Source organism: Cyanistes caeruleus, chromosome 6, assembly GCF_971803275.1.
Source record: "Cyanistes caeruleus chromosome 6, bCyaCae1.hap1.1, whole genome shotgun sequence".
NCBI lineage: Eukaryota > Metazoa > Chordata > Aves > Passeriformes > Paridae > Cyanistes > Cyanistes caeruleus.
The window spans coordinates 16,191,779-16,214,564 of NC_141706.1; the positions used below are offsets into that span (position 1 = coordinate 16,191,779).

General features: G+C 44.2%; 1 protein-coding gene across 1 annotated transcript; it reads left to right on the forward strand.

Moving 5' to 3' along the window:
* The first annotated feature begins 1,136 nt into the window (after positions 1 to 1,136).
* On the forward strand, positions 1,137 to 22,274 carry LOC147652471 (uncharacterized). The gene is made up of 7 exons (XM_086892645.1): positions 1,137 to 1,985; positions 16,815 to 16,887; positions 17,256 to 17,483; positions 19,072 to 19,207; positions 19,483 to 19,581; positions 19,726 to 19,869; positions 20,891 to 22,274. The coding sequence occupies exons 4-7, from the start codon at positions 19,170 to 19,172 to the stop codon at positions 20,946 to 20,948; spliced, it is 339 nt and encodes a 112-aa protein (XP_086748771.1). The 5' UTR covers positions 1,137 to 1,985; positions 16,815 to 16,887; positions 17,256 to 17,483; positions 19,072 to 19,169; the 3' UTR covers positions 20,949 to 22,274.
* Positions 22,275 to 22,786: the final 512 nt, after the last annotated feature.

Below are 22,786 nucleotides of genomic sequence, written 5' to 3' on the forward strand. Positions count from 1 at the left end.
AAGATTTAGGGATTTTTGTGGGATTTTTGTGGGATGTTCTGGGAATTGGTGGAGATTTTGTGGGACATTCCTGTGAATTGGTAGGGTTTTGAAATGATTTAGGGAGTTTTGTGGGACTTCTCTGGAATTTTGTGTGTTTTTTCTGGAATTGTGTGGGATTCTGAGGAGACTTGAAGAATTTTGAGGAATTTATTTTAGATTTTGTGGGAATTTGTGGAGATTCTGTGGGATTTTTCTGGGATTTGGTGGGCCTTTTCACGAACTTTGTGTGGTTTTGAGGAGACTTGAAGAATTTTGAGGAATTTTTCTTAGATTTTGTGGAAACTTGTGGAGGTTTTGTGTGATTTTTGTGTGATTTTGTGGGATATTGAGGCGATTTAGGGATCTTGAGGGATTTTTCATGTATTTTGTGGGAATTTGTGGTGATTTGGTGAGATATTTTTCTAGAATTTGGTCGTGTTTATGGGAAGATTTATCTATCTATCTATCTATCTATCTATCTATCTATCTATCTATCTATCTCTCTATCTATCTATCTATCTATCTATCTATCTATCTATCTCCCTATCTATATATCTCCCTATCTATCACCCTATATGCATTTCTTTATTATAGATTTGTATATTTTAATTTCTATATTATTCATTTAAATGCCAAGCTTTTAAATAAATAGGGGAACCGAGTGAGAGGAGTGGCAGCATGGTACGAGTCGTCGCGAGTGCCAGAAGCCCGAAAAAGCGGCCGCGTCAAGGACCCCGGCAGAGTGCGGCGTCGTCACCGCTGCCTGTCGGCACCCGACCGCCTCGCGCTCGGCCCCGGTGCCGCCGAGCGCACAGCCCGTGTCCGCACGGCTGGAGCAGTCGCGGAAAATTGCGACGGGGCGGCGTCGACGCCGGGGTGTTTGTTAGGCAGTCGAATTCACGCACCCACTGCCCGGGGTCCTTCCATTTTCCCGCCTTTTTGGCCGCCATCCTTGGAAGGACAAGCCGGCCACGACCTGGCAGCCATCTTCGGCGTGGCGTGACGTAACTTCCGCCCTTCCTCGCCGCCATCTTTGCTGTGGCTGAAGCCACTTCCGGCAGAGCGGCCATCTTTGTTATGGCACAATTAAGGCCCCCGCTGCTCTCAGCGCGTCTGTCTAACTTACATGCCTGAACGAAAAACCTGCCGACGCTGACCGACTCCGAGCATTCCGCCCGATTTTCCGCCGCCTTTCCCGGGGCGAGGACGATGGCGGCGAGACTCAGCGGCTCCGTAGCTGGGTGGCGGCCGCGCCTGCGGCGGCAGGCATTGGAGTTAACGCCTCTGCCGCGGTCCTCCCGGCCGGCTCCGGCGGGGGGCGGGGGGGAGGCCCGACGCGGCTCGGTTCGGTTCGACTCTTTCCGGCCCGCTTCGGCTCGGCTCTTTCTGGCCCGCTTCGGCTCGGCTCGCCCCTGCTCGGCCCCGCTCGGCCAGGCCCCGCCCGGCTCGGAGCACAGCTGCAGTACCGCTCTGTGCCCACAATGCGGCAGCACTGCCGCAGAGCTCAGCCCGGGGTGGGCGGGGGGAGCCCCTGCAAGTGCAGAGAAGCGAGGCAAGAAACCACGTGTACAACCCCCTTCCATATGCTGCTACCTGTTTCCAGGCGACGACAAAGACCCATGAAGCAAATGCTTTTTCTTGGCCCATTTTGCTAAGCAAAGCTCTTCTGCAGCTCTTTAGTGCTTGCCAAACTCCAATGCGCGTGCTGCTGCTTCGATCGGATAAGAAGCACAGCCTTCTGACAGCAGCTTTCAGGTTGCTTCGTGCTCTTGCAAAGCCTGCTGGGGCACTGGGGCTCTCCATTGCAGGCAGTCTGGAGCTGCCATGCAAAGCCATCTCTCAAGGAGTCCCCAGGTCTCAGGTGCAACCTCAAGAAAATGACACAGCAACGTGTAGAAAACGTGAACTTTATTCACTTGACTACTTCTAAAATCTACAATCCAACGTTACTAGAAGACTATGGGGTAAGAATCTTAAGGCTAAGAAACTTCAATGCTTCAACTGTTTAGAACTGAACACTAAGGGAAAGGTCAACTTCTTGGGGGAAACGTGGTGGGGAATCGAACAACAACAGGGGTGTGGCTAACTTGTAAGGTGGGGAACGTCGCAGTGCCTGGGCTGGGCACTGGTCACCCGTTCCCCGTAAGGTTCTTTAGATGGAGCGCGGCGCTGGAGGTCAGAGCTGTGGGGAGGTGCGGAGTCTCCTGTCACTGCCCTCTTTTGCCGCCGTCTTGGTGGTTGGCCTCCTCGGCTGAGAGCTGTAGCGAAGGTGCAGCCGCATCAGGTCACGGTTTTGCCTGAGCAGCTGCATCAACTTGGTGGGACAGCCGAGTCTTCGATGGCGGCGGGGCCCCGCACGGCCCGAAGGGCTCTGGAGATTCCGCTGCAAGGCAAAGCACAGGGATCCCCATGGAAGAGGCAGAGGGGCAGAGCGGGGCCGGCACCTGTGGGGCTGCCTTTGGCCTGGGAGACAGAGACTCGGGCCCAGTTGGGCTGGGCTGGCCCAGGGAAGAGGCTGCAGCAGGCAGAGCTCTGCCGCCTCTGCTTGGTGCTGTCCATGGAGCTCAGCCCCTGGGCCACATTCCCCAGCCAGGAGCTCAGGCCCCTTCTGCCGCAGGGCATTGGCCAAAGGGTGCCCAAGAGGCCCTCAAAGTCTGCCCCATCCCACCTGCCCCTGACCCCCCACCCCCTGCCTCACCTCTCCCCAGCGTCTCTGAAATCTTCTTCCAAGGGCCCATCCCATGGCCATTCCTATGAGGAGCACGTCAATGAGCAGGAGTGTCCTGGACGCCCACCAGAGGAGCGCAGAGTCCTTCTCCTCCAGGTCGAAATCCTCCGGAACCAGAGGAGAGGCACCCGTGCTCCTCTCGGGTTTGCTCACAGGGTCGAGGGGATGGGCCAAGAGCAGCAGCACGTAAAGCTGCAGCAGCGCGGAGGAGCCGTGAGCAGCCATAGTGCTCTGCCAGCAGCACCGAGGCTCTGGGCGTCTCTCTGCGAGCAGCTGTGCCTGGGCTCTGGGGCGCAGCAACAGCTGGGGACAGTTGCCAGCCAGCGTGCCGTCCCCAGAGGCTGTGATGTCACAGAAGCACAGAACGCCCTGGCTGCAGAGAGCCCTGAGAGAATGTTGAGTCCAAGCTGGGAGCCATGGCGGCAAGTATGGCCAGCAGAGCGGGGCCCGAGCGCTGCGGCCTGGCTTGCCTTGCACCCGTGCCACAATGATGACTCCAGCAGCCCCTGTCAGGCCATTGCAGTATCTGATGGCCCACGCTGGGCACAAGTTCTTCCCAATGGCCAGCGTAAACCTCCCTTGGCCCAGCTTCCAAGCCTTGTTGGCATCTGCTCTCTCTTGTCCTTGCCCACCTGGCTGGCGATGCCGTGTTGCTCGCTGGCCTGTCTGTGGGAGAAGAGGCTGTGCCAATGAGTGCTGCTCAACTTGGAGGCCATTCAAAGGAGGATTTGATTGTGCCTGCTGTGGGAAGAAGGAATATGCGTGCACATGGCCACTTCCCATAGGTTTTACCCCAGATTTTCATGAGCAGCTGTCCTAGTGAAAGTCAAGTCTGTTTTAGTGAGTATTTGAGGGCTTCCAGAGCACAGTGCCATCTCAGGGGAATTCTGCTGGTTGAGTTCTACTGAGGCTTTGAGATGAGTTGCAAATCCTGAAAATGTTCTCCTTGCCCAGGTAGTAATTTCACAGTTTAGACTGTGGGGATATTGACTGCTCAGTGTTGAGGACCTCATGTAACTTTCAGCCCCAGAAATTTTCAACCTCCAGTGATTGTCCTTGAGACAAAACCATTTGAAATCTTTTTTTCTGTGGACAGGAATTGCTTCGGTGTTACTTCACATCATCCATTAAAAATTTGATGCCTGGAACAAGTCCCGAGTGCTGTGTGATTTCCTTGGTCGTGTTCCTTGGAATGGCTTCCCCCCCATTTTCTGAAGCTGGCCCCAGAAAGGTCATAGATGGGTGAGAAGTTCTGAAAGGCCAAGTGGTGCAGATCTTTGCCTCCTGTTTCGAGGTCTGCGGTGAGCTGTGAGTCAAAGAGCTGATTTGAATTGATGGTGAAAACACAATTGAACCTTTTTGCAGCAGGGTGGATGGATAGAAGCAAAGCACAGCACGGCTGGCAGCAGCAAATGAATTAAAATGCATCCCTGGAATATGTTTCTTGGATTGTTCTTCTAGTATTGTGGTAGTAATTCTGATGTCTGAGTAGTGAACAAGCAACAAGTAGTGAACACGTGATTTGTAGTCAGTTTTCTATTTCTTATGTAGTGGAGAGTATGGATGCTAGCTTTGGAGCAGGCTGCAGAGAGCTGCAGAAACTGCAGGCCCCATGGCCTATCAGTCCTGCCCGAGAAGCTAGCCTGGGAATTCATAGGAGGATTTCAAAACAATCCTCAGAGACAGAAAACAACTGCCAGGTGCTGTTTGTCTGTCCTCTTGTTTTCCTTGCAGGAGAAAGTCAGGGGGGTGGTGAGCCCCGCTGACCAATGATGGTGATGTAGCACTTTACTAAGCAATAAGAGTTTCCTTTCTGTACTTTCCACGTATCTGTCTATTAGACAAGCCTAGAGTAATAAAGTAGAGAAGATTCTCCTGTTGTGACTCCCTTGAGAGTCCGTGTCGTTCTTTCCCACCGTTCCCAATCAGAACGACAGAGGAGATTTTTAAGAATTGTGTTTTTCTCTCCTGGTTGAGGAATGTGTTCTTCACGGGCTGAATCTTCATATCACTTTGTTTTTGTAGAAGAGCAGTTTCAGCAGCAGATGATTCTCCTTGCCCTCCTTTTCATTTTTCTTATCTGTATTATTGCCTGGCAGGTTAACCTTTTCAAATTGCGTGCTGCAAAACGTTGCTACTAAGGATAGTTGGTGTCCAAACAGGTTCTTTTCTCGCTTGGATTTCAACTATTGCAGGATGAAAGGTTTCTAATGAAGCTACAGAATTGCATATCACTGGGACCTTGACTTCTTCCCTGCTTGGATCTAGATAAAGAGATTCTTGCCAATTGAACTGCTGACATATTATGTAGAGATCAGGAGTGGCCACCACAAGTGGTACTGAATTCTTGGAAATGTGGTGATTTTTGTTAGAAATGATTTTAGCTTCGACAGTGCAAGCTTATCATATCCATCTGCATTTGTGTTCTATTAATCATGGGGTTTTGTATTAAGCATGGGCTTCAGTTTGCTGTCTTTTTGTCACTTCTTCAAATACCAGTTTTCTACACCTGCTGGCTTGTTCCTTCTGACTTCAAATGGTATCTCTTGGGCACATAACTTCATCTTATTGTGAACAGCGCAAAGAACATGTTTTGGTCTGCCTTGATTTGATGGAGTGATTGCTGTGGAAGGACTGGGAGGTTTTGTGGTTTAAGGTGAAAGAAGTTCAGCAGCCTTGGCAAGTAAGTGTGCCAGTTTACAAGGTGAATCTACAGAAACCCCCGTGCTTCAGCTGCAATGTACAATCTCTGAGGCTGCTGCTGTCGGGGTGCCTTTGTTCTGTTGGTTTGGGAACCCATATTCTACACAGCATCATTTGTCAGAACTCCATTTCACTTGTACAGTCCCTCTGTTTTCCCACTTCTGAATGATGGTTTTCTCTGTGCCTTTAACATGGGGAATTCTGGGTGATAAAAATAATACATATTCCATAATGTTTTACGTTTCCTCTTGGAGTTTTTTCTAGTTTTCAAATAATTACCTTTTGTTTCTAGCTGGGGGCAAAATGCATTTGCAGTTTCAGTGGTTTTTTTCCCAATTTCTAATCTTACTTGGGCACTAGATAAGGGAGAAAAATGCCCTAGTTTCATGGAAAAGATTCTGTGTTATTCCATGCCTTGAAATGAATTAAAATACGGTTCTATTGCTCTCTGTTTCATTTCTTCACTTCATTTGGTAGAGTTTAGAAATCTCTTGCCATGAACTAGGTAGTGCAGAGTGCCTGCCTTGCTGTGTTGAACTCCTGGGTGAGCATGCCAGGCTTAGTTTAGAGATTTGCTTTTAAACATCCCTTATTCCTTGTGAAATCTATCATTTGGTTTGTTTGTAGTTGTGTTAGAAGATAAAGAGGAGGGGGATCACCCTGGAAAATTTGTCATCTGAACTGAATTTGTACCCTTTAGGCCATCAGTGACTGCTCCTTAGCTTTCTCAAGGCATGAAGGACACTGGGAGTTCCTCCCAGACTCTTCTTTTGGGACAGCAGTCCTTTCTCTTTGGCTCCATGAGATGCTCTGCACAGGAGTGCTTGAGCTCTGAAGGGCAGGGGCATTCCATGAGGGTGAATAATAAAGAACTCCTGTAGCCTGAACTGTTTCCAACTTAACCCAGCAGAAGGAATTGTTTCCCAATTCTGAGTCTAATGGTGCTGCTGACAAATTGTGCAGTTTCAGAGCAGCAGTGCAAGATGTGCAAGGGGCTTGTGTGGAGGGAGAGCAGCAGCTTGTAACACTGGACCTTTGTCCCGTGGGCAGCTGTGCGGTTTTAAGCGGGAATGTTCCGGAGGGGTGTGGAATTGAAGAAATGTTTGGAAGATTTGTAGGTTTGTTGCTGTAGGTGTGAAGGGTGGGGACAAGTCTTGTCCAGTGACGGAGCAATGATTAGGTAAGGTACTGGGAGAGCATCTGAGGATGGTGTTGCTGTTGCATGTGATTTTTCTGGAGGCCATCTGATGCACACAAGATTTGTTATGACTACCAGGATTGCAACTAAACAGAATGCAGTCGTTTTTCTTGTAATTTAGTGCAGCATCTTTTGATCCGTGATGAGCTGAAGGCTCAGTGCACAAGGCTGAAAGGAAATGGCACGCTCTCAAGAGATTTTGGTCTTTGCGGCTTCATGAAGGTGGATAGGACATAATTCCTTCGCTCATTGGAGCTGCAGAGTTTAGTTTGATCTCCTCTGTTTCTAAGCAGTGCTAAAAGGTGTTCCTTCCCTCAATTTTGATGGCAGCAGAGAGTCAGCTAATGAATGTGGATCTAGGTAAGGTTTGTGGAACAAAATCAAACACAATTGTCTGAAAAGCTGTTAGACATGCCTACAGTCAGTGTCAACAGAGAAGGAAGAGGTTAAAATTCCATCTTAATTTTAGAGCTCTTCCTCTCTTCTGCCTGCTTTTCCCATAGTGCATATGGAACCAGCATAGTTCATTTGATCCCTACCCCTGAGTGCAGCAGCTCACCTGCTTTCTGCTGCCCGCCTTTGCTTTCTTGTCAGATGGAAACACTGAAATAGAAAAGGTGATGTGACTTAATTGACTTCATTCAAATGCCTTGGCAATTGAATTTCTGTCTCTTGGCTGGATACTCAGCATCTCTAAGTGCAGAATCCTCCCTGGCACTGTATATCCTCGCCTTGTCCCTGCCACCACCACTCAAATATTTTCCTTTCATTGTAAAGTGAGTGAGATTTTACTTGGCTGGAATTCTGCAGTGCTGGGAATGAAGGCTTTTTCCTTCCTCATTTTTTTATAATGAATTTCTTTTTTATTCTATTCACACCTTCTGAGTGAGCCTTTCATAAGGGCTTCTGTATTTCACAGAGGCTACACCTATTTGGGCCTGAAGACTTTGATACAATTGTAATCACTTGGAAATGGAACCTGTTTGATTTGTATGGAAGGCAGCCATTCTCCCTGTTCCAAACTTCCTAAAATAGTTTATCCACGTTGAAAAAAAAAATACCTCTTGGAGATAGTCGAGACAGTGCATGATGGTGATTCCAGGGATGGAGAAGAAGGACCATCACCTTCCTCACACCGTCAAACTTGAGACTAATAGTCAGGTCTGCAGTTCTAATTTTAATCCACAGTAATCTACAGACAATCCTTTATTATCTAAAAAAGCTGATACCGTTCAAGTTGGAAGCAAGCTGAAGTTGGAAGAGTTAGGTTTCTTCAAAGCTCTTGTTTCCAGCAGGATTGGAGAGCCTTTACCTTTTGTAACAGGAAGGTTTTAAATTTGTAATGCTGACCTTGCAACTGGAACTTGGTGGCTCCATTGTTGCACTTGGAGCAGCCAGATGACCTCAAAGGAGAAGTGCATTGTTCTAACTTGTGTGGAAGCAGTGGCTTCAAATACCATCAGGAAGTGCTGGACTGGCAGGACATTGGATGGATGCTCTTAGGCCACAGAGCTGGAAATATCAGTTGTAGCCACATGGTAAGTCCATTTATGTAATTCCAAATCTGTTCCTCACACGATCTGTGCTCCTCTATTCCGTATCAGCTTGGTGAGGAGGTAGATGAGACTGTTGGGGGAAAGAAACACTTAAATTTAAAGCAGAGTAACTGTTCCATTATAAATGCTGAAGATAAACCTGTGAGGCTACCAAAGAAATCTTTCTTTGGCTTCCAGTTAATAACTTCAAATGGATAACAAATCTATGCTGTATAATCTGCTTTGAATGGATTTCCTTTGGAACGTGTGCTTCTTCCTGAATGACAGAACTGCAATATTTTCACACTTGCAGTTTCACCCTCAAATGGCCACAGGAAATGCAGCAGCTTCTGTTTTCTGTTGCTTCTGTTTGTTAATGCTTCAAGGTGTTGCTCTGTATTTGTCCCCAGCTGTCATGACCTTAGAAAGAGAATGTTCTAAAGATAGGAGTAAAAAAGCCAGAGAGCTCCTCCTTGCAGCAGACACGGGCAGCATTGGATCCTAATAGTTTTTGCAAGGCATCCTGATGGGGAGAGGCAGATGTCAAGAATGGCAACTTCAGCAGGTGTGTGGCTGCTTCGTAGCTTGGGCTGGATTCAGGAAGGGCAGTGTTCCAGAGAGCAAAGTCAAGAGTTTGAATCAAGTAAGTGTGAGGTGCCCAGAAAGGCAGGGCCCACACTGCTCATGTGTGTCGGGGGAAGGTGAGAATCAGGCCCATCTGCTCCTAGAAATGCAGGTTCCATCTTTAGCAGCCAAAGGCTATGCAAATAAATGGCTTCTATGTATTGGAGAGCATAGAGCATGAAGTTAGTGTTTCATGCAGTTGTTTGAAGGCAATATGGGATTCCAGAGCTTAGTGTTTGAATTGCAACTTGAATTTCCTTCTTTGCTGTTATTTAGACTGCTCTGAAGTAGTCATGAGAAGCAAAAATGAAAGGCAATGTTGTTTGATGGGGACTGTGGTAGGGCTTTCTTGCCAGATTTGAAATGGCTTGAATTGATTAAAATCTCCAGGTGAGGGGAAGGTTGTATCCATTCCTCTCTCTTATTAAAGCAAATTTTCCAAGAGGGATGTAAAATTGCAGTTGAGGGTTGGGGTGGTTTTTTCTTTTTTCCCTTCTTTCATGTGCAACCTAACAACTCCAATTTCGCAGGCCTATTTAACATTTGATCCCTAAAAGTCAGTCCTTTGCTTTGTATTTTGGGCACTTGTTCATCTTGGGGAATTTGTCATCTTCTCAGGGCATTGAAGGTCAACCAAATGCTGCAGGTTTCATTCTTCCTTTCATATGGTCTATGTCCTGGGGTTTGACTCTTAAGCAGAGCTATTTTTTTATTTTGCAGCCTAGCAGTTGTACGGTGGGGCTGTGTGCAGGTGAATTGACTTGAGAACGATGGGTAAATCAGCTCCTGGGAAGATGTGCACTGCCTGGCCCCGATGCTTCAGCATGCTTGAGGTCAGCTTGGCTGCCTCTGACTGTCTAATAATAATGCAGAATAACAGAATTAAGTATTCATTGTAATTGGTGATCAATAAGATTTGTTTTCAGCTAAGTCTGCGTGCTAGTTTCTAAAGCACTCCAGTCTGTTTCATCAATGACCTTTGTGGTTTTAGCTTAAGCTAAAAATCTAGTTTCTGCTGTTGTTATTTTCTGCCCTGTCGCTGTGAGAGGAAGGGATGATGGCTGGAGGTTTGGCAGTCAGCGAGGGCCTGGCCACCACTGCAGTTCTGTACACTCAGCCTTGGAGATGTGATCAGGAATGTGCTGTTAGTTGCCAGTTTTGTATTGCAAAGACTGAGCATGCTGCCATCACTGTGTTTGATGAGTGAGTTTTCATTGGTTTGGTCCAACTCCAAAGCAGCCTTAATTTGAAGGTGGAATTCTTTGTGGATGAGGCTGTGAAGAATATGGTGTTTATACTCCCATCCTACGGGCAGTACGGTAGAACAACTCCTAACTGATTTGGTAATAAAGACCTAGTTTTTCTTCACTAAACCTGCCCTAGCCAAATTCATCAGCTGGTGATAGCTATCTCTGGAGTGGGAGTTCTTTATTGAGTTGATTGACAATTTGATATACTTTGTCAAGCTGTGTTGTTTAGTTTCTGTTGATCCAGAGACACCTGAGGCTCCTTTTGCTTCCTAAGGGATTAAAGTAGCAAGCACTTAGAATGAGATATTGGGAAGATGGGTGCAGGAGACTTTGTAATTTACTATGGAAAAACATAATAATGATGATGAATATTTCAGGTGGAAATGATAGTATTTCACTATATCCTATGTGAAATGCTTTTATGTGATTTTTTTTCATTTCTCTTTTATTTTTTAATCCTGGATAAATTAAATGAGGCTTTTGGGGAAAGCATGAGCTGGAATTTCTATTGAGGTTGATAACCTCTGATTCTGCTCTTGTTTGTCTGTCTGCTGGAACTTGTAGCAAACTAGCTATGTCCAAGTTTAATTGTGTAATAATTATTTTTCAAATTGAGCCTTTCTCACTTGGTGCTGATGTATTTGGGGGAGGGAGGGGAATGGAGAGTAAAGAGCTCCTTTCATGAATACAATTGAAATTTCATCTTGCTGATTTGAGCCTTTCCAAGATTCAAGTGAGCATTGGATCAGGTTGGAACTGAGGGGATGACTCATGACTCTGGCATAAAAACTACATTGCATTCCACATATTAGGAGTTTTCTGTTGCCCACAAGAAAGTTCAGGAAAAAAAGACAAAAAGAGAAATGGGTTTCAAATTTCCTGTGCTATTTTCAGTTGACTCCTCTTTCTGGAGATGCCTTAGCAAGTGTAGGACATCTGAAAAACTTGGAACTGCAACTTTCTTGTTGAGGCTCTGATGAACATTGCTTCTGTCATCAAGTTCTTGTGTTCATACTTTGAACTTAGCTGAGTAATGTTGGTATCAGCAGACTCTACTAAAGCCATGCCTTCCTAATTAATAATGCATTCTTAATAAAAAAAAAAAAAATCTATTTCTTCATGTATTTAATTACCTAGTGAGTGTAAGACTGAATGAAGTTAATACCGTGCAGATTTCAAGCAAAACGCTGCTTTTTAATGTGCTTCAGTATAGGCTATGCACAAGTCAATAGACATGATTTTTAAGCTTCAGTTACCTTTCATTACCCTGTGCATATTCAAATTCAGATTGATGAATGCTGAACCAAAAGCAGACATCATAGAGTTAATTGAAGTTCTTTAAATTCAGAGGCAAACTATTTTCATAGCTTTGTTTTGAGGGTGGGTTGCTTTTGATGTCTGGGGTTTTTTTGGCTAAGGCAATGGCAAACATTTATTTATCCTGCTCCCTCCCCATTTTCCACCATCGTTGTTGCCAGTGATGCCTGCAGTGCTCAGTGGTCAATGACCCTCAGCCAGGGTGAGCTGCAGGAGCCTTACAGACGGGCCTGTTCTTTCTCCCAGTGCTAGAACAAGTGCAACAGCACAGTGCCATTTTGCTAAAAGCTAATATTTTTCCCAGCAGCTTCTTCTCCAGGCAGAATGAAATGCTTTCTTCAAGAGCAACCACATCTTTTCTCTGCCTGAAAGGTTGTGTTTGTTTGGGGTTTTTTCTCTTGCTTTAGGTGAGAGATAAAAAAAAAATGAAGAGGAAAGCCCAAGGAAATGCCAAAAGTGCCACCTGGTAGTAATTTTGTGTGAGTGTCTCCATTTACACTTCAAACTTGCTCTTGGAGAACTTGGAGCTGCATTTAAAATGTATTTTGGTAGGTGGTCTGCTGCTGACTATCTGCATTTCTTCTTCCATTTCTTTTCTGTGCTTGTTTGGTATTGCTGCTGAATGTCCCCAAAGAGTAAAGTGGTGTGGAAGAGTTGAGGAAGCAGCTTTTGAAATTCTAAAGCTGATGTGTAGGTTTTGTTCCTCTTGGATTTTTAAAAGCAGGTATGTCATCCAAGTTAACTTTCTTCAGCAAGTAACAAGATTGTCGTCCTTCCACTGATGCTCTGTATTTTAACAGAGGTATTTGATGGTGCTGGAAAGGAGCAAGATGCAGAATGAGTTTGAGAGAAGTGATTTAAAGTGGGAGCACAGATGGTTGATTCCTAAAAATCAAAAAACGGATGTTTTGTTTTGTAGGAAAATGAAATCTAATCCTATTTGAGGGTCAACAGGATAAATACAAAGAACTAAATACAGATGTAGATACATATATACATATATGCGTATATATATATATATATATATGTATAACCCCCCGCCCGAAATCTATGAAGCAGGACTGATTGGTGCCATAGCCCAGGCAGCCTGTGGATCTAATTGCCTGCCTGTATTCAGCCCTTGCCTGGATGCCAGGGGAGACGTCTCTGGATTTGTCTCCAGACAGCTTTCCAGGGATGATCCTGCTCCTTTCCTGGTGCCCCAGAGTGCTGCAAGCCCCCCGTCCTGGGGCCATGGGGATGCCTGCCGGGGCCTTTAGGGTCCCCCCTAAAGGGCAGACAGGGTTTGACTGCAAGCTTCCTTGGAAGGTGGAGGCAGGTGAATATTGGCCACCTTCTTCTTTCCCGCTGCCCTCCGTGCTCTTGCAAAGCCTGCTGGGGCACTGGGGCTCTCCATTGCAGGCAGTCTGGAGCTGCCATGCAAAGCCATCTCTCAAGGAGTCCCCAGGTCTCAGGTGCAACCTCAAGAAAATGACACAGCAACGTGTAGAAAACGTGAACTTTATTCACTTGACTACTTCTAAAATCTACAATCCAACGTTACTTGAAGACTATGGGGTAAGAATCTTAAGGCTAAGAAACTTCAATGCTTCAACTGTTTAGAACTGAACACTAAGGGAAAGGTCAACTTCTTGGGGGAAACGTGGTGGGGAATCGAACAACAACAGGGGTGTGGCTAACTTGTAAGGTGGGGAACGTCGCAGTGCCTGGGCTGGGCACTGGTCACCCGTTCCCCGTAAGGTTCTGTAGCTGGAGCACGACGCTGGAGGTCAGAGCTGTGGGGAGGTGCGGAGTCTCCTGTCACTGCCCTCTTTTGCCGCCATCTTGGTGGTTGGTTGAGGGCTGTCGCGAAGGAGCAGCCGCATCAGGTCGCGGTTGTCCATCAGCAGCTGCATCAGCTCCGTGGGACAGCCCTGTCTTCGATGGCGGCGGGGCCCCGCACGGCCCGAAGGGCTCTGGAGATTCCGCTGCAAGGCAAAGCACAGGGATCCCCATGGAAGAGGCAGAGGGGCAGAGCGGGGCCGGCACCTGTGGGGCTGCCTTTGGCCTGGGAGACAGAGACTCGGGCCCAGTTGGGCTGGGCTGGCCCGGGGAAGAGGCTGCAGCAGGCAGAGCTCTGCCGCCTCTGCTTGGTGCTGTCCATGGAGCTCAGGCCCTGGGCCGCATTCCCCAGCCAGGAGCTCAGGCCCCTTCTGCCGCAGGGCATTGGCCAAAGGGTGCCCAAGAGGCCCTCAAGGTCTGCCCCATCCCGCCTGCCTGACCCCCCACCCCCCTCCTCACCTCTCGCCAGCGTCTCTGAATTCTTTTTCCGAGCGACCATCCCATGGCCATTCCTATGATGAGCAGGTCGATGAGCAGGAATGTCCTGGCCGCCCACCGGATGCGCTCAGGGTCCGACTCGTCCAGATGACAATCCTCCAGAAGCAGAGGAGAGGCATCCGTGCTGCGCTCAGGTTTGCTCACAGGGTCGAGGGGATGAGCCAAGAGCAGCAGCACGTAAAGCTGCAGCAGCGCGGAGGAGCCGTGAGCAGCCATAGTGCTCTGCCAGCAGCACCGAGGCTCTGGGCGTCTCTCTGCGAGCAGCTGTGCCTGGGCACTGGGGCGCAGCAACAGCTGGGGACAGTTGCCAGCCAGCGTGCCGTCCCCAGAGGCTGTGATGTCACAGAAGCACAGAACGCCCTGGCTGCAGAGAGCCCTGAGAGAATGTTGAGTCCAAGCTGGGAGCCATGGCGGCAAGCATGGCCAGCAGAGCGGGGCCCGAGCGCTGCGGCCTGGCTTGCCTTGCACCCGTGCCACAATGATGACTCCAGCAGCCCCTGTCAGGCCATTGCAGTATCTGATGGCCCACGCTGGGCACAAGTTCTTCCCAATGGCCAGTGTAAACCTCCCTTGGCCCAGCTTCCAAGCCTTGTTGGCATCTGCTCTCTCTTGTCCTTGCCCACCTGGCTGGCGCTGCCGTGTTGCTCGCTGGCCTGTCTGTGGGAGAAGAGGCTGTGCCAATGAGTGCTGCTCAACTTGGAGGCCATTCAAAGGAGGATTTGATTGTGCCTGCTGTGGGAAGAAGGAATATGCGTGCACATGGCCACTTCCCATAGGTTTTACCCCAGATTTTCATGAGCAGCTGTCCTAGTGAAAGTCAAGTCTGTTTTAGTGAGTATTTGAGGGCTTCCAGAGCACAGTGCCATCTCAGGGGAATTCTGCTGGTTGAGTTCTACTGAGGCTTTGAGATGAGTTGCAAATCCTGAAAATGTTCTCCTTGCCCAGGTAGTAATTTCACAGTTTAGACTGTGGGGATATTGATTGCTCAGTGTTGAGGACCTCATGTAACTTTCAGCCCCAGAAACTTTCAACCTCCAGTGATTGTCCTTGAGACAAAACCATTTGAAATCTTTTTTTCTGTGGACAGGAATTGCTTCGGTGTTACTTCACATCATCCATTAAAAATTTGATGCCTGGAACAAATCCCGAGTGCTGTGTGATTTCCTTGGTCGTGTTCTTTGGAATGGCTTCCCCCTCATTTTGTGAAGCTGGCCCCAGAAAGGTCATAGATGGGTGAGAAGTTCTGAAAGGCCAAGTGGTGCAGATCTTTGCCTCCTGTTTCGAGGTCTGCGGTGAGCTGTGAGTCCAAGAGCTGATCTGACGTGATGGTGAAAACACAGTTGTCGTGGTTTTAAAGCAGTAACTGAAAAAATACTAGAAAACTTACTTATTTCTTGCTGTGAGATATGGATTAGAGCAAGAGCAAAACAGGCTTAAAACTTAAAAGGAATAAAGAAAGTTTATTCACAAAACTACAAGAATAAGAACACCAGAATAAACTTTCAGAAAACCCTTTTATCCCGCACTTCCCAGCATTCCCTTGTTCACATGACAAGATAGAGACAAAAGACTTTGGAACTTTGGTGTTTAAAACAGTCCCAATTCTTGCTAGAGTCTCTTTATCAGTGTTTGTATAGAAACAGAAATCTTCTTCTGCTAATCTATGGAGTTTCTCACAAGAAAAATATTTCTGTTATAGTTTTCTATTTGTTTGATGCCAGCTGCCCGGAAATCTGCCATGAGTTCACTCCTCCCATTTCACATCACTCTGAGGTGTGTATGGGCCATGAGTCCTCTTCATCTGTCTCTGTGAGCTTCGCAGGAAAACAGTTTTCTCATTGCCCTCAAGGCCTCAAATCTTCACTCCACTCTGTTCCAGCGCCTCACTGTATCACAATTACTCTACTTTTTACTCAAAATCCACACTTTGAACACTCCATGCTTCCCAATATACTCTGTCATGAATTAAAGGAGTTTTTTTCAGAACATGGTTGTCCATCTCCATAGCTTTAAGAGAAAAATATTTCAGCTTATAAAGCATCTCCTTATTCTCTCTTCCCTATCTAAAACTTAAGCCTTGTTTTTGTCCTATATTTTTCTAATACTAAAAAAAAAAAAAATCTGTGTTTTTCTAAAAGTGAAAAAAAAAAATAAAAAAATAAAGTAAAGAGTAGAAACAGAATAATATTTCTGAGAGGCAGGACATTTTTTAGTTTGTGTTGTCCGATGGAACAACAGTCACTTGAAGAAATTCCATATAGTAGAACATGTCACATTTGTCAATTTTAACCTGAAATTTATTAACAGGAATGTCTGTACTACGAACATGTGTTAAGTATAGGAATATATTGCATGTTTTCCTACTTGTAAGAAGTAAATTTCTGTCTTTACAAGCTAACACCATTAATTTCAGCTCTTAGTTATTCCCATTGCATATTCTTTTAAACAGACTTAATCAGACAAATTTTGTGTTATTTAGCAAGTAATGCTTGGTTATTACTACAAGTTCTTGAAGTCATAACACTTAAAATTGCAGTACATATATATTATTCTTACTATGATGATGTGAGTTGGCTGCTAGTCATTTAACTATATATAAGGTCTTACTATTTCTTAGTGCAATTACTTGAAATAAGTGTCTTGGAAATTGTTTTTATTTTTAGATTTAAAACTGTTCTTACTAAAGTTGATTTGTTAAAGATTGGACAATGTATATTTAATAATTAATGTTCCCCAGTGATATTTATTGTCAGTCAGGATTCACTTTACAGTCAATAAATAACCTAAAAAATCTGAATTTTGTAGCCAGTTTTGTCTAATTCTTAGAGCAATGCTTTGGGAAATTGGAGATATATATATATGAATATAAATATGTATATCTGCTATATACCTTTTTTATGATGGTTTTGTCCTACTACTGCAAATGTTTCTTTTTGTTTGTTTTTTCCTAACATACATAAAATTTTCTTAACCATATTTGAAGCTACCAGCTTGTTATTCTGACAAAACCCTGTGAGAATAAATTATTTTTATTAATACTCTACATGTCAAAACCTTGCAGTCAGTCAAATAACAGAAGGAGTGTTCATTGTCTCTCTCCCCCACTGATGCTGTTCTAGGAGTTGGAGTTAGAAGATTCAGACATCAAGTGAAACAGTGAAAGATGATAAGAAAACACTTGATTCTCACAAGGTATTTCCTACTAAAAGAGATTGTTTTGCAGTTTTGTTTGCTCTTGACACTATTTTGAGTAAATGTGAATTCCTAAGACATGCTCAAGGCAATTAAATATTTATGCTCCCCAAACTCAACTTTTAAGCAACATTTTCTGTTTACAAGAATCAGGTTTGCTTTGGTTTTCTCTCTTTTCTTTCAGGTTACAAGACAGATTTTTTTATTATTATTTTCATTGGGGGAAAAAGATATGTATTTATAGTGTTTGTGAAGACTTTGCTCAGCTGAAAAAAGTAATAGGTAACATGAGTATAACATTGTGTTCTTCCATATTTCTATTTTTAAGTCCTATTACATGTGATATTTTCCATTTTGCCTTCTATTAGGCCTGAAATTGGAAACTATTTAAAACCTAACAAACCCCGGAGTTTATCCCTGTTCTTTGAATAGCAACAGAAGTATGGCTGTCATGGTTTGACACATCAATGAAGAACAGCCTCTGCTCTGCAGCAGGTACTCAAGTGGAACTTTTGCAAGTGGGCTCTCATCAGGAGTGAAACACTGGCTGCTGACTCTGCTGCTTTTGGTCACAGACTGCTGCCTTTATGAACCAGGTTTGTCCTTCTGCCTCTTTTGTGTTTTATATAGACTTGATTACAAATGAGGCACTTGTCCTCTTACCTGGGAGTTGCAGCAGGTCAGCAGCAGCAGGAGTTACTGGCTGCTTCCCATCAGCTGACTCCTTTTAGCCAACCCTTCCCATTTCCTGCGCCAATCCGATTTTTCCAAGCAATTAGGAAGAAAACTAAACCATAACTTTTACAAAATCACTTTAGGGAAGATGTTGCTTAATTGTTTGCTTCATTCAAATGAACACTTCTAACATTCACTTCTCTGAGTAAGAATGCCTTTTATGAGAAGCTGCTAAAAATAGGAATTTGAGAGCAGGGATGTTAAAAGTAGGGCCAGAGAGGAGCAAATTTGTCGCAGGGCAAGTTCTGTTTGCACTGAGGGAGTACTATCAATTTTGTCTCTGTCCTGTCTTTCACTGGTCCTGAAACAACAGTGCCTGCTTGAACAAACCTGCTCCTCAGGAGTGATTGGATCTGGTGCTCTGGGTGTTAGCAGCTGCAGTGCTGAACCACAGGCAGACATGAGATCTGACTGGATCACCCTTGCTAACATTTTCATGTAGAACCCATAAGTCACTTGATCAGCAACACTTGCTTGAATGCTGCCTTTTGCCTTGGCTCTTCCCACTAAATAGTTCTTGAGCTGGGAAGTGGTCCTGATCTAAGAATCTGCAGTAATCTTTAATTCTGCCTTTATAACTCAGGAAACCACAGTAACCTTCATTTTAGAATGTGAACATTTTTTGGACAAACACTGAATTGTAGCTTCATTGACATGAGCTAAAGTAAGCTCTTTCAGTGGTCCTAGAGTGGTAGCTGTAAAAGGCAATCAGAGTGAAGATCCTGAATAATTTTCTTTTCCAGCCAGGTTTTAATGTATTTCCCCTGCAAATCAATTCATGTATCATAGAGCTCAATTACCTGCCCATAAAATGAGAGTTGTTGCTCAGAACTGTGGAATTAGGGTAACAAGAACTGTAATGATACACTAGATAAACACTGTTGCAATACTCTCTCAGCCCTGTTAGGGTATTTTAAATTTGCAGCAGATCTCAGTAAGGATGAGAAAATGCTGAGCTACATAAAAATGATGGAGACTGGAGGAGAAATTAGCCTTGCAGTGTTCTACAGTCCCAACATTTCCAACCACCACACCTGGTAGTGAAAATGCTGGTTTGTATTTGAAAAAAAGGAACTGCAATCAATCAAATGCACTGCCAAGTATAAATTAATTTCTGTAAGTCAAGTCCCTTAGGAACAATTCCTTAATAAAAGATCTGTTTCAAATCTCCTAAGTCTTCTAAAACCAACCCCAACAAAACACAGAAAACATAGTGTCTTTATTTGACCTGTCCTAGACTTCATTTATTTATTTACAGTCTGAAGGATGAGTCAAGTACCTGCAGTGGTGCCTTTAGCAATGCAAAACAAAATATTTTGAATATTCTTATTTAGCGTTCCAGTTTTAATGAGTTTGGAGCATAGTGAAGGAGATCAGATGTTTGCAGGTTCTGGATGAGGGTAGAAATAATTAAAAAGCATCTTGAAAGTAACATCATATTTTTGTCAGCCATCTCTTCAGGGACTACTTTAAATCCCAGAATGTTCAAGAGCCATCATCACTGTGCAAACAGAAGCTCCAACTGAACGAAACCAGAAGAAGTGGATATGGCAAATTCTCTGGTCCAAGTGGTGATATTAATCTGGTGAGGCTCTGGATTCCCATTTCAGACATACTATCACAGCTTAAATATAGGAAAAAATTGGGATTTTACTTTGCTGTGGTCTCTTTTTGTTTTGCAAAATATGTGATAGTTAATATATGAGTAAAATCTTGTATAAAAACAGGTTTGTTTTTTGGTTTTTTTTCTAACAAATAGCCAAATGCATATTACCTGCCTTGCTGGAAAATAATTGAGGTCTTCCTCTAAGAAATTTTTTCTCAGAGTGCCTTTCTTTGTGATTTGTGTTCTTATCTTAGGAAGATACAGGAGTTGCTCATTTTAATGCTGTCCAGCAGACTATTCCATGCTTTCTCAGCTGTTTGGATCTGCAGTTCAGGATTGGACCAAGAAAAATGGTGATGGGATGAAATTATTTTTATTCTTAAATGAGGACAATTCCATTTTTAAACATACACATGTGCTTCCAATGCTTTCAGTAGTCAAGGATGAAATTTTGAACAGACATGAATTCCTCAGTCTTTGTTTCTTTTTCCCTGAAGGATGGAATTTGGACTTTGCCCACCAGTGCAGTCCTTGCTATGGGCAGATGTTTCTTCTGTTCTTCTTACCAGCAGTAGGAGTGGTTGGACACTGAACCTCAAAGAAGAGGGAGCTAACATCCCTTACCTGGATAAGTCCCACAGGTAAGCACCTTGGAGAAGTTCTTCAACCAAAACCAGTTCCTGTAAGGCTTTCCAGCCCTTGACAGGAAATAAGCTGATTCCTGCAGGCTGCAACATGAAGACTTCCAGACTGAAGTGAGCATCCTGCTATAAGGAAGGATTTGGGAGTAGTGAGTCATCATTTGTATGGGAAATTAATCTGTGATTTTTATTTATTGTTTTTTTTCATTTGAAGTAACATCACATCATCATAGAGAGACATTGTCTGTCATTTCTGGTGTGGATACCTGAATAACTCAGCTAGACAGGTAGCATGATAAGGTAATACAATGCAGATATTGAAAGGAATTTTTTGGATGATTTTTTTGTTAGTTCAAGCTGCAGTCCCTGATTTATTCAGGCTTTGAAGTACCATGCAAGCCTTTCCCACAGAAGAAATTCTGTTTTATGTAAATAATGCACTGTGCAGTAAACTAGAAGAAAGCAGGGAGCATAGAGCATGAAGTTAGTGTTTCATGCAGGTGTTTGAAGGCAATGTGGGATTCCAGAGCTTAGTGTTTTAATTGCAGCTTGAATTTCCTTCTTTGCTGTTATTTAGACTGCTCTGAAGTAGTCATGAGAAGCAAAAATGAAAGGCAATGTTGTTTGATGGGGACTGTGGTAGGGCTTTCTTGCCAGATTTGAAATGGCTTGAATTGATTAAAATCTCCAGGTGAGGGGAAGATTGTATCCATTCCTCTCTCTTATTAAAGCAAATTTTCCAAGAGGGATGTAAAATTGCAGTTGAGGGTTGGGGTGGTTTTTTCTTTTTTCCCTTCTTTCATGTGCAACCTAACAACTCCAATTTCGCAGGCCTATTTAACATTTGATCCCTAAAAGTCAGTCCTTTGCTTTGTATTTTGGGCACTTGTTCATCTTGGGGAATTTGTCATCTTCTCAGGGCATTGAAGGTCAACCAAATGCTGCAGGTTTCATTCTTCCTTTCATATGGTCTATGTCCTGGGGTTTGACTCTTAAGCAGAGCTATTTTTTTATTTTGCAGCCTAGCAGTTGTACGGTGGGGCTGTGTGCAGGTGAATTCACTTGAGAACGATGGGTAAATCAGCTCCTGGGAAGATGTGCACTGCTTGGCCCCGATGCTTCAGCATGCTTGAGGTCAGCTTGGCTGTCTCTGACTGTCTAATAATAATGCAGAATGATAGAATTAAGTATTCATTGTAATTGGTGATCAATAAGATTTGTTTTCAGCTAAATCTGCGTGCTAGTTTCTAAAGCACTCCAGTCTGTTTCATCAATGACCTTTGTGATTTTAGCTTAAGCTTTCTAGTTTCTGCTGTTGTTATTTTCTGCCCTGTCGCTGTGAGAGGAAGGGATGATGGCTGGAGGTTTGGCAGTCAGCGAGGGCCTGGCCACCACTGCAGTTCTGTACACTCAGCCTTGGAGATGTGATCAGGAATGTGCTGTTAGTTGCCAGTTTTGTATTGCAAAGACTGAGCATGCTGCCATCACTGTGTTTGATGAGTGAGTTTTCATTGGTTTGGTCCAACTCCAAAGCAGCCTTAATTTGAAGGTGGAATTCTTTGTGGATGAGGCTGTGAAGAATATGGTGTTTATACTCCCATCCTACGGGCAGTACGGTAGAACAACTCCTAACTGATTTGGTAATAAAGACCTAGTTTTTCTTCACTAAACCTGCCCTAGCCAAATTCATCAGCTGGTGATAGCTATCTCTGGAGTGGGAGTTCTTTATTGAGTTGATTGACAATTTGATATACTTTGTCAAGCTGTGTTGTTTAGTTTCTGTTGATCCAGAGACACCTGAGGCTCCTTTTGCTTCCTAAGGGATTAAAGTAGCAAGCACTTAGAATGAGATATTGGGAAGATGGGTGCAGGAGACTTTGTAATTTAGTATGGAAAAACATAATAATGATGATGAATATTTCAGGTGGAAATGATAGTATTTCACTATATACTATGTGAAATGCTTTTATGTGATTTTTTTTTCATTTCTCTTTTATTTTTTAATCCTGGATAAATTAAATGAGGCTTTTGGGGAAAGCATGAGCTGGAATTTCTATTGAGGTTGATAACCTCTGATTCTGCTCTTGTTTGTCTGTCTGCTGGAACTTGTAGCAAACTAGCTATGTCCAAGTTTAATTGTGTAATAATTATCTTTCAAATCGAGCCTTTCTCACTTGGTGCTGATGTATTTGGGGGAGGGAGGGGAATGGAGAGTAAAGAGCTCCTTTCATGAATACAATTTTAATTTCATCTTGCTGATTTGAGCCTTTCCAAGATTCAAGTGAGCATTGGATCAGGTTGGAACTGAGGGGATGACTCATGACTCTGGCATAAAAACTACATTGCATTCCACATATTGGGAGTTTTCTGTTGCCCACAAGAAAGTTCAGGAAAAAAAAGAAAAATATAGAAATGGGTTTCAAATTTCCTGTGCTATTTTCAGTTGACTCCTCTTTCTGGAGGTGCCTTAGCAAGTGTAGGACATCTGAAAAACTTGGAACTGCAACTTTCTTGTTGAGGCTCTGATGAACATTGCTTCTCTCATCAAGTTCTTGTGTTCATACTTTGAACTTAGCTGAGTAATGTTGGTATCAGCAGACTCTGCTAAAGCCATGCCTTCCTAATTAATAATGCATTCTTAATAAAAAAAAAAAAAATCTATTTCTTCATGTATTTAATTACCTAGTGAGTGTAAGACTGAATGAAGTTAATACCGTGCAGATTTCAAGCAAAACGCTGCTTTTTAATGTGCTTCAGTATAGGCTATGCACAAGTCAATAGACATGATTTTTAAGCTTCAGTTACCTTTCATTACCCTGTGCATATTCAAATTCAGATTGATGAATGCTGAACCAAAAGCAGACATCATAGAGTTAATTGAAGTTCTTTAAATTCAGAGGCAAACTATTTTCATAGC

Coding starts and splice junctions, on each gene's coding strand:
- LOC147652471 (XM_086892645.1), top strand. CDS start 19,170: ATGGCAAATTCTCTGGTCCAAGTGGTGATATTAATCTG. Junction 19,208..19,482: donor CAAGTGGTGATATTAATCTG/GTGAGGCTCTGG, acceptor TTCTTATCTTAG/GAAGATACAGGAGTTGCTCA. Junction 19,870..20,890: donor TACCTGGATAAGTCCCACAG/GTAAGCACCTTG, acceptor TTTATTTTGCAG/CCTAGCAGTTGTACGGTGGG.